Genomic DNA, 10,964 nt, shown 5'->3' with positions numbered 1-10,964 from the left:
TGTTAAAAACTGGGTGGTGGTCATGGACTGCGTGAGGGTGGATGGGAGAGACGTGGACAGCATCTGGGTCTCCTGCGGCAAGATGGTGTGCACTGCCATGGAGCCGCCGCTCACCGGCTGCATGTCTGACTGGTTCAACTCGTTGCCCAGGAAGTTCTGGCCCAGGTGGCCGCTGGCATTCGAGGCGGCGCCGTGATGCTGCTGTTGCGATGGTGGCGGCTGCGGCTGCGGCCCCTGAGGCGGCTGCATGTTTTGCTGTTGCAGCTGCTGCTGTAAATTCTGCTGCTGCTGCATCTGTTGCAACTGCTGGGGCTGCATCAGATGAGGCTGGGAGGCCAGCCGGGTGTTTGGCATAGCCTGGTAGCTCATCATTTGTGACAAGGTCGTGGTGGGCATGCCGTTATGCAGGGAGGTCATCATGCCGTGCTGAAGGCCTTGATTCTGCTGATGCGTCGCTGGCTGCATGTTGTTTCTCATTGGGTTATACTGGTTCTGGACCATGCCGTTCTGCAACCTTGACAGCCAGTCGCACTGCCCATTGAGGCTGGCAGCTCCGCTGACAGAGAAATTCATAGGGGTGCTACTCATCACCGTGCTTGGGCTGGAAACAGGGAGGTGGGAGAGGCGTGGAGGCACCGAATCAAAGGCCATCCTGCTGGTGCCGCCCATGGCCATGTCCTGCTTCCCAGCCATGTTGAGATGATTGATGCTTATGTGGGCATCAGGCATGCCTGGCAGGTGATTCAGAGGCATGGACGGTGACTGCTGAAATGGAGAGGTCATCAGCGGGGGAGAAGCTACATCAGACAGGTACCCATGGGGTGACTCCAGGGAGTCCACCGGCGACAGCACGCTGGAGCTATCCAGGAGGCAGCCTTTTCCATCTTGTGATTTCTTCCTCCTGGCCTTGATGTCTTTGGAATCCTTGCTGTTGCAGCTCAGGCCCTTGGTGCTTGGTTTCCTAGCTTTCTTCCCCTGCACGGCGGGTTTCAAGTTGCCGATGTAGCTGTTGGGAGAGCAGAGTGGAGGGGACAGTGTGGGGGCACCCAGCGGCCCGTTGTGCAGCGGCGGGCTCCGTACCAGGTTGTACTCATCCAGCAGCCGCACGATGTCGTGGTGCATGCGCTCCTGCGCGATGTCCCGAGGGAGCCGGTCCATGTGGTCCGTGATATCGCGGTTTGCAAAGTGGTCCAAGAGGACTTTGGCCGTTTCATAGCTCCCCTCCCTGGCCGCAAGGAACAACGGTGTCTCCTCCTGGAAATGTGGCAAGCATGGTTTGTTTTGAAATGCCTGAGCTTACTGGTATCCTGTATAAGCACAGCCCTCGCATTCCTAGTTAGATCTGTAGACACTGGTACTAACTAGGAAGCTCAGTAGCTGTCTAAGCAGTTGCTAGGCTCAGCAGATTGACCCCAAACAAAAGGAAAAGGGCAGGGGCAGAGTAGCAAGCACCCTGGCATGGCTCTAGTATGAAGGACACAAGCTGCAAAAGGGGCACCTGGGAGATGAGGCAAGGATCTGGGATGTGGGTTGTGCCCTGGCCCGGTGTGTATTGGCTACTCTTTTTCTGGTTAGGTTCAGAGCAACACTTGGCGGAAAGCCTCCATGTTTTAATTCTGTGGAGTCATTTCCCGCATCTCATGCACAGTCAGGTTCTCACTGCCTGTCGGGAGGTAAGCAAGTTCCCATTTATGGCTTAGCCCTTATCTGCCACTGCATGGATCTCACTACCTAATGGACCAGGTCTTGGGCTGCTGTTTCAATTCAACTCCCACTAACTTCACAAAAAACCAGGTATGCATCAGAGCATCTGGAAGCCTCCCAATGACTTACCTGAGGTGCCCACCCAGACCACCTACCTTATTGTTCTGCATGTCTTTATTGGCACCGTTCTTCAGCAGCACTATTGCAGCTTCAACATTATTCACAGCAGCTGCCCAGTGCAGTGCTGATTTGCCTGTGGAGGAAGTTGGTGAAAGACAGAGTGCATTAGTGAGCAGTTAAAACACCAGCTACAAGTCCCTGACATCAATCCCCGACAGAGTGTCTTGCGTTCTGGATTAAAGCAGTACCTAGGTCATCCACGGCATTGACGTCTGCGTGGCAATTGATCAGATCCTCCAACATGCCCTCCACAGCCAGGCGGGCAGCCAGGATCAGAGGGGTGGTCCCATCGTGCATGCGGGCATCCAGATCGGTAGCTCTGTTTCTAATCAGAATCTGTGTGCACGGAGATGACGACCATACGTTAAGTGAGAAAGCTGGTCTTCCCCAGTCCCCAAACCTCCAGCCCCTTTGCTGGGATCCTCGGTGAGCTCCAGGGCTGACAGGGCCAGCACTACCCTTCCTGTGCCTACAGCTGGCCCGTCCAGTCTAGGGAAAGAGCACATTAGCAGGGCAGCACTGAGAAAGCACCATCCTGCTGTGCTCTACCTGTCCTGCTGTTAATAAGGGGGCTCTGGACACTGTCCCCTTAGCACTCAGTGTCTCAGCAAATCCTAAGACCCAGACTCAGGAGACTTTCCAGGGAAATCAAAGCTGCCTCTGAAAAGCCAGGGCACAGACTCTGGGGCAAGATGAACAAACAGATGTCGCAGGGCTGACGGCCAGCACACAGTGCTGGTACATGGCCCAGCAGCTTGGGATCCCTAGCAGAAGCCCCCAGCAGGCTGACATACCTGGAAGACTCCTTGGGCATCCGCTGAGACAGCTGCGTGCAGAGGCGTCCTGCCCATGTTGTCCTGGATGTTGGCATCGGCGCTGGCCTCCAGCAGGCGCTTGGCAGCATCGGAGCGGGAGTACCTGGCAGCCAGGTGCAGCGCTGTCTCCCCAGTACGGTCTGTCTGGTTGTGCAGGCTGGCGCCCTGGTAGATGAAATCTGAGATGACAGCCGGCGCATCGTCCTCCTCTTCGCTGTTGCCGGTCTCCAGCCCTCCTCCGCTGCAGGAGGCTATCATAAGTGGGGTGAAGCCATCTGGAAAGCAGAGAGACACCCAGTGAACAGCAGCTTTTTGCCCTTCTCCAGTGCAGACTATCCCAACAAGATGTTTTAATGCAGCCATGAGGCATAAGCAGCAGCTCCTTGAGCTCATGGCACAGCGAGCTCTGGTTCCTGACAATCCCAGACATCAAATGCTATCACCCTTCCTCTCACGTGGGTATGGATGTAATCCTCCTTCTGTATCCACTCATAGGTTTCCCTATTTTACCTGGGAGTCTTGGATGCCTTTCCCTCAAGCACTATGCAGCCCCTTTTACCTGGAAGGTGCCATGCAGAAGAGTCCTGAAATTCAGAAGTCTGCCAAGACAGTTTGGCTATGAAATACATTTCCCAAGGAGGCAGGGGTGCTTGGAATGGTTAAACTTGACTAGGTAAGAAAACACCCTGACACATCCTATGGGGAAGAATCCTGTATTGGCAAAGACATGGATTGGATCAGCTAAAAGGTATTTCCCCCCTGTCTCTAACCTCTCGGGCTCTCTGACTTCCCTCTTTGTGGTTAAATAGAAAGAGATCTTAAAGCAAACCAAATTCCACAGGGGCATGTTACCTGAACTCAGGCATAACAGATATGACCTGGAAAGACTCCCAGGTGGGGCGCTTTATGTTAGCTTATGCACAGGCAGGCATTAGCGTGCAATGTGACAACATGGTGTGCAGCACAGCTCCCAGAGGCCCCCTCGCCGCGGGAAACAAGGGAAGAGGGGATCGTGACATGAGACCAACACGGCAGGAAGACATAAGGCTCTCCCCTACCAGGCCCTCGCACGTTGACATCCATGCAGTCTGCATCGATTTCTCCCTGCGGCGGTGTGGGTGCCATGGAGGAAATCCGGAGGTCAGCTGCATCTAGGTGCTGTTGGGTCCACTGCCTGTGATCTGTCTGATCGTCCGTGTCTGGCAGCATCGCCTGTTCCTCGAACTGCAAAGGGACAGAAGGGCACAGACTTCAAGGACAATGAAATTTAAATCAAACTGTGGTATGAGGACTTCAAGGACAATGAAAGAGAATGTAGAAGAAGTGGGATTAAAACTAGAGCTTGGGGAGACCTGCAGCTGCATTTGCACCCTTGGGAAGAAGGGAGTGGCATGGCCAGCGGCCCTTGGAGTGAGCCATTCTGCGACTTCTCAGCCCCGCTCCACAGCTGGGACCGTGGGTGTGCTGCACTCGCAGCTGCACGAGAAGCAGTTTTATCAACTCACCCTGAACTTCTTGGTGTCCAAGGTCTCCTCATCGCCCCATTCATTCTGGTTGTCATCCATCAAGGTGCCATCCGATGCATTTTTCAGAGGTCTAAATTAAATAAGGAAACACTTCAGAAGGGAACCTTCTGCCACAGCTGTGGTATGATGGGTCAGATCCTCCACATGCAAATGCAAAAAGCAGCAATCAGCAGGGCAGTTTCCAAGAATTGCTCCCTGCCATGAAGCTTCTCTGGATTTTAACTAATGGCACACTGATTGCCTAGTATTTAAATCCCCAGAAAATGAGTGCATTGTTCTCCCCTTGCAACAACCTTGCTATAATCTTCCCCTACCCCACTGGATTGTCAAGGATCGGCTCTAAAGGTTCCTTCAAAGCAGCGCTGGATCACTAGCTGGGCTCCGCAGTAACAGGTTAGCAATAAGATTACTCACTTTAGCCCGACCGAATCCTCTCCTAGCGGTTCCCGTCGCTTCTTCTTGCTCGACTCTGTCACTTTGAAGCCTTCTGGGAACCAGAGCTGCCCATGCTCCCTGCGTCGCTTCCGAGATACCAGCACCCCCACTCCAATGAAGGCAAGCAAGACGAGCACAGCCCCCACCACATACATAGGATATAGCTGGGAGTTCCTGGGCGGCTCTGCTGTTTCACCTAGAAAAGAATGGGGCGCCCAGAGAAACTGAGACATTAAGCTGCATATCAAACCAGTGATGGAGCGAAAATGAAGTGAAATTAGTTAAATAAAGGTACCTCGGGCAGATCTAAATCATCCCCCAAAATAAGGTCATTTTATAGGCTATTAATCAGAATTGCTAACTATCGGCAAATTCTCCTCTGCACAAGCTGGCTGCATCAGGAGACAGCTTCACTTTTTTTTCTCCTTTCAGGAAAAGGATTAACCAACTTCAAATCACTGCTCTCGCATTGAGCTGTTAAGGCAGAAGGATTTAGGGGGATTTTCAAGATACAAACTTCAACTCCTGGCATGTCACTCATTGATTGGAGCTGGGATTTTTTTTTTTGTCTTTTATAGCTCTAATGATTTTCAAGTAAACCTGGACTAAGCAAAATAAAACATAATGCAGCAATAGTTTAACAACATAGTTTAAAAAAAAAAAAAAAAAAGAGAGAGAGTCAAGGTTATTAAATCCAGACTGTCTCTGGATACAACGCTCTGAGCTCGGCTGGCTGCTAATTGGATCGCGGACGTGCGCTGGGAAGTTTCGGTCCTTCCCATCTCAATCCCCCCGGCCGCTGCTGGCTACACTTACTTTTAACAGCCTCTATTTTGTAGGGGATGTTCAGATTGCCGAGAGAGGCCAAGGCACCCAGGAAAGCGGCCACATCGGTTGCGCTCTGGAAGCACTGGGAAGAGGACTGGATGCACTGACGGTTGTCGATCTCCAAGTAGACGATGGAGCTGTTGGGCAGAAGGGGAAAGGGAGACGAGGAGCAATGATCAGACTGAAGAAAGGGCCTGACTCCGGTCTCCCCACAGCCCCACACCAGAAGGAGGAGGAGAGGGAAGGTGGGAAGTTTTTGACTCGTGATCAGCTTAAATCCTCCAGGCCGAACTTAGGCAAAACTCTCACTGATGACAGCTCAGCTGGTATTTGACTGAGGGCACTGGGATTCAGCCATGTGTCTATGCTCAGCACCACGAGGAGATCTCTCACAGTAAATGCAGCTGCTGTGTGGGGCCAGCGTCTCTTCTTCCCCCGGTGCTGCAGCATTGCAACACCATTGGATTTAGCCACTTTTGATCCACACCAGCATGAGCGGGAGGAGAACGAGGTCCTTTGCAGTCAAACCAAGGATCACCCCGGGTTTACAACTGGGTAGCAATTCAACCTCATAACATGACCTGAGAGCCAGTATCACTCATGGACAATGCCAGGCTCAAGTACCTGACTTCCTACGCCTGACCTCCAGTCCCTGGCCTCCCTTGCCCTGACCCCTAGCATACAACACTCCCTTAGGCCTGCTCCTTGTAGCAGTAGTGGCACCAGCCAACCAATCAACCAGAAACTTGCCCCGCTTTCTCCTTTGTCACGACTTTTCCCTTGCAGAAGGGAACTCTAGTTTTGGCTCCTCTTTAAAGCAAAACCAGAGTGAAACACCCTGACCCACAGCCTTTCCTTTCCAGCAGGTGCTGGGTACCAATAAAGCAAAGGGACTGCTGTTCAGCCAGAGGAGAGAAAAACCTCTTCCCCAGCGCCCTCACCCTCTGACGTCCATCTGATCCAGCTCTCTCCGCTGCCTCCTGCCAGCGCTGGAGTACAGGGATGTCTTCAGCTTGTTGAAGACAGCGCTGGGCATGTCTGACCAGTTCTCCGTGGACCTCTTGATGTGATGCTTCTTCAGCTCCTCCTCATTGCCATAGTAGGGGAAGATCATATACTCGCCCTGGGCGTTCTTCTTGAAGACCACGTTGGTGTGGAGCACACGGCTGAGCTCCCGAAGGAAGTGGGAGGAGTTGTTCGTTAGGTTCTCCGGGGTGATCAGCACCACCACAACCAACGTGCCATCGGCGAGTTTCTCCGGCATGTTGTTGGCACAGTCCAGCCCGTCCCACTCGCACTCGGCATTGTTACACCCCTGGTCGCAGTGCCCATCCGAGAAGTGATCTTTGCAGTACTGGTCGTACAGAGGGCTAGGCAGAAGGGAGAGAAAATGTTAGACACAGAGCCGCTCTTCTTACCACCCAGGAGGAGAACGACTCGCGATCTAGGGAGCCCTCTCCCATAGCTGCAGCGCTCCTCCCCCAGTTAGATCCTGGACAGCTGACCAAGAAGGAAACTGCTTTTTGCGACACAGAAAAGCAACCACCTCTGGGGTGAAAAGTCATGGCAGTTATACTGCTAGCAGCAATTCAGGACAGGGAGTGAAGGCCATGACTGATGGGAACGGATTACAATTACCCAAACAGCAATCCTACTACTGCAAACATAAACGTCCAGCAAATGCCTGTATTACTAACCCTAGACCCATTTCACAGAGCACCACACTGCTTTTTTGCTGTCGTTCTCATCCCAGTCCTCAAGGACTCAGCACGCTCCTGCTCTACACCTGAGGGGTGAATTTCTATGTAGGATGAACAACTGGCAAGGATGCAAGCCAGGAAGCCAGCAGGGGCCATGGGGGCATACAAGGCAGTCGGGAGGAGCCAACTCCCATGGAGGTCAACGGATGCTGCCATTGCTTGAGATTTGGCCCCACATGATGTACAACAGGGAGAGGCAAAGCACTGTTAAATACAAAGGAAGCAGTTGTCCATAAGCCTAGAGATCACAGCTTGACAGGGCTGCGGGATGGGGACCAGGTCACTTACTTGCACTGCCCTTCCACCTTCTGGCAGTCGAAGCCATCGTACAAGCAGCCAGCATTGTTGCACTGGGAATCGCACTTCCCGTCATCGAAGTACTTCCAACACTGCAGCGACTGGGAGCAGTTCTTCCAGGGGTCGTTGAAGTTGAGGGAGCAGTCCCCTCCATCCCAGCCGCAGGCGTGGTTGTTGCACTTCCCGTCGCAGATCTTGTTGCCGGCGTACCCCGCGCATTCGGGGATCTCGCATTTCTCCTCGATCTTGGGCGGGATGATGTCCTGGCCCAACCCGCCAGGGAAGTCGAAATCGAGGATGTGGCAGTTCAGGCCATTAAAGTTAGTGGGGCAGCTGCACTGGTAGTAGGGAGCCGCCTCGCTGAAGAACTCACAGGTGCCCCCGTTGTAGCAGGGGTTCGAAATGCAGGGGCTGCTGGCCGGGTACTGGCACTCCGGCCCCGTGAAGGCTGGTGCGCACATGCACTTGGAGCTCTTGTGGATGGAGATGCAGGTGCCACCGTTCAGGCAGTGCAGGTTCCCGCAGGTGCGCGCATCATTTTCACAGGTGGCCCCGACGAAACCCTGGGGGGACCAGAGCAAGGGGGAGAAGGTTAGCGTTCTTGGCGGCGCGCTGCCTGGGCCTGCAGTGTTGGGCAGGACGGATGCACAGCGTAAGCAGGGCAGTGACTCAGTGCACTGCTCTGCCCCCCAGCTCTTCAGCAGATGCCTAATGCTCCCCTCCTCGTAAGTGCGACCCTGGAGCTGCGAGTGTCCCACATGGCCATGAGGTTCAGGAGCGTACGGGAGCCCGGGTGCACAGGGTCCATTGAAAGTTAACTGGGAATTTGGCACCGAACAACTCAAACCACAGCAAGCCGAGGGTGCAGCCTCTGCACATGAACTGAAATGGTAGCTGCTCAGTGACCAGCAACTCCTCCACCGTGACCTGCAGCCGGCAGTCCCTCCTAGAGGATCACTCGAGCAGCATTAAAGAGGCAAACTCATGGTGTTTTCCCAAGCTGTGGAGGGAGCCCTTGCAGGTCACAGTGCTAGGGCGTTTTCCCTTGACACCCCCCACAAATCTGCCTGACCTTGTAGAGAGGGATAGTAGCGGGCACTCCTCCTGCCAGGGGATGCCAGCAACAACCCCTGTCCCTCTCCCTCTGCCATCATTACAGCTCTCACACCCTCAGTCCTAGATATCAGAGCCCCTGGCGCCCTCACTATCTGAGGCCAGACTGTGAGCCCCTCAATTCGCACTGGCCAGCCACTCTGCTCACACGAGGAGTCCCACTGAATACAACAGGATCACTCCAGTGAATCACTGCTCGCTGCTGCAGTAAGGTTCGTGAAATCCAGCCTGTTGGCCAGAGGCTTTCGGGTTCCCCCTGGAGCATTTATTTCACGTTCCACACCAGGCCTCCTAGCTTTGAAGCCTGAAGGGGCCACTGGCTCATCCCATCCACCCTCCCACCAGCACTGTCCCATGCCATCCAGGGGGTAGCGGGTACGTACAGGGGGGCATTTGCAAATGAAGCCACGGCCGGTGTTACTGGCAACCGCACACGTTCCACCATTCCTGCAGGGCTTGCCTTTGCAGCCGTCCACCACGGTGTCACAGCGGCGCCCTGCAGGGAGAGAGAAAGCCGGCACGAGTGTGACGTGTTGCCCACAGCAGCGGGGCTCCCTGGCAGGGAGGAGCGGCAGGAGCAAGGGGGTGCACTCACCTGCATACCCCGGCCGGCACTCGCACTTGTAATCGTTGACGCGCTGCACGCAGTTCTGGGTGCCGCGCGTGTCGCAGGGGTTGGACAGGCACTCGTTGACGTCCCCTTCGCAGCGCTCCCCAACGAAGCCGGGCGGGCAGATGCAGCTGTAGCCACCCACCCTGTCTGTGCACTTGCCGTTGTTGAAGCACTTGGGCCCCAGGGTGACGGGGTCGAAAAACGGGCTGCAGTCATCAATGTTGATTTCACAGTGCACCCCTGGGGGGCGAGAGCGGGGGCAGGGGGCAACACAGTTGTGGTCAGACAGAAATGGGCAAGTCACGGGTGGGGTCTCACCCTGTGAGCCCAGAAGCTGCTTGCCAACATCCCACCCGATGCACAGCAGGGGTGTAAGCTCCGGGGCCCAAAAGCCTCTGGCAGAGTGGCCCCAAGGTTATATGTCCTCACTGGCTCTGTTAATGAGCCAATTCAGCCTCCTGTTACTGCATTTGCTTCTTCCCTCAGAGCAGTGGGTACGTGCAGATGCTAATGACCAGATACCAAGGGTATCTGCCCTCTGCACGGCTTCCTCCTGCCAGGGGAATTCATTTACCTTGAGTGCCTCTGGGACAGGAGCATTTGTAGGTATTGATGAGATCGATGCAGGTTCCTCCATTCTGGCAGGGGTGAGACAGGCACTCATTGATCTCCTCGGAGCAGTTAACTCCATGATAGCCAGCAACACACTACCAGGGAAAAGCAAGGAAGCCATCAGTTATATCCACCCTGATACTGAACGTGGGGGTCCAAGACTCCTGTAGTGCGCCAGGCACCATGTTATGGGAACATCTCTGCTTCCCCTTGAGCTGCTACATGGGGAGCTGTGGCCAAAAGAGCCAATGCATGGGCCAAGGGCAGCTTTCCCTACCCTCAGCAACAATACCTGCACCTCAGTGCTAAAGACAAAAGCAGCTGCAAACTGCTTCATCTTAAGCAAACCACAGGATGTGGTCATCTCTGCGAGACAAAGATGGCAGGAAAAGTCCGACAGAAAGGCAGCGAGTAGCATGGATGCTGCTATTTCCACCTGCAGATCTCAGCACACTGCTAATGTCTTGTGATGAACTGATCCCATTTTCCTGATGGCAAGAGCAGCAGCATGGGAAGGGCCACGTCTCAGGGGCAGTGGAGAGGCAGGACTAGAACCCAGGACGCCGGTCCCCCAGGCCTCTGCTCTCACTATACCTCCCAGAGCGACACGGCGCGTGCGTAACCCACTCCGGCCGGGCGGCGTACCTCGCAGGAGTAGCCTCCCAGGTAGTCAGTGCAGGTGGCTCCGTTCTGGCAGGGGTTCGGGGAGCACTCGTCCACCTGCTCCTCGCAGTAGCTGCCCGTGTAGCCGGCCTGGCAGCGGCAGAAGTGAGTGTTGCCCGTGTCCACGCAGAGGCCGGAGTTCCTGCACAGATGTGCCACGTCGATCCCTGCGAGAGCACAAGGCCAGAGAGCTCACAGTGAGACGCGAGCCACTCCAGGAACGCCAGGCCACATTTGCACAGAGCGGGGCCAGGAGTCATCGGATCACAGAGAAGTCAGGCTGGAAGGCACCTCTGGAGGTCACGTCTGGTCCAACCCCCTGCCTGAGGCAGGAGCAGCCCTGTCCAAACCCATTGTCCAACCTCTTAGCAAAACTGCACTGTCAACCCTGACAAGAGATAATGCCTGAACCTGCCAC

General features: G+C 54.8%; 1 protein-coding gene across 1 annotated transcript in view; it reads right to left on the bottom strand.

The window, feature by feature from the left end:
* Nucleotides 1-10,964, bottom strand: part of NOTCH1 (notch 1) — a gene marked incomplete at its 5' end in the record, with an annotated part of 66,938 nt that overhangs the window by 726 nt on the left and 55,248 nt on the right. Inside the window, 14 exons of the mRNA XM_019510308.1 lie at nucleotides 10-1,254; nucleotides 1,860-1,957; nucleotides 2,073-2,220; nucleotides 2,679-2,974; nucleotides 3,758-3,923; nucleotides 4,205-4,295; nucleotides 4,640-4,856; nucleotides 5,477-5,625; nucleotides 6,430-6,858; nucleotides 7,537-8,108; nucleotides 9,042-9,154; nucleotides 9,254-9,511; nucleotides 9,846-9,978; nucleotides 10,529-10,713. Coding sequence (XP_019365853.1) covers nucleotides 10-1,254; nucleotides 1,860-1,957; nucleotides 2,073-2,220; nucleotides 2,679-2,974; nucleotides 3,758-3,923; nucleotides 4,205-4,295; nucleotides 4,640-4,856; nucleotides 5,477-5,625; nucleotides 6,430-6,858; nucleotides 7,537-8,108; nucleotides 9,042-9,154; nucleotides 9,254-9,511; nucleotides 9,846-9,978; nucleotides 10,529-10,713 — 4,100 coding nt within the window. The remainder of the gene's footprint in view (nucleotides 1-9; nucleotides 1,255-1,859; nucleotides 1,958-2,072; nucleotides 2,221-2,678; nucleotides 2,975-3,757; nucleotides 3,924-4,204; nucleotides 4,296-4,639; nucleotides 4,857-5,476; nucleotides 5,626-6,429; nucleotides 6,859-7,536; nucleotides 8,109-9,041; nucleotides 9,155-9,253; nucleotides 9,512-9,845; nucleotides 9,979-10,528; nucleotides 10,714-10,964) is intronic.

The sequence above is a fragment of the Gavialis gangeticus genome, unplaced genomic scaffold, assembly GCF_001723915.1.
Source record: "Gavialis gangeticus isolate Ggan-Ray unplaced genomic scaffold, GavGan_comp1, whole genome shotgun sequence".
NCBI lineage: Eukaryota > Metazoa > Chordata > Crocodylia > Gavialidae > Gavialis > Gavialis gangeticus.
The sequence above is the reverse complement of the archived record's forward strand: the minus strand, read 5'-3'. Positions and strand labels throughout refer to the sequence as shown.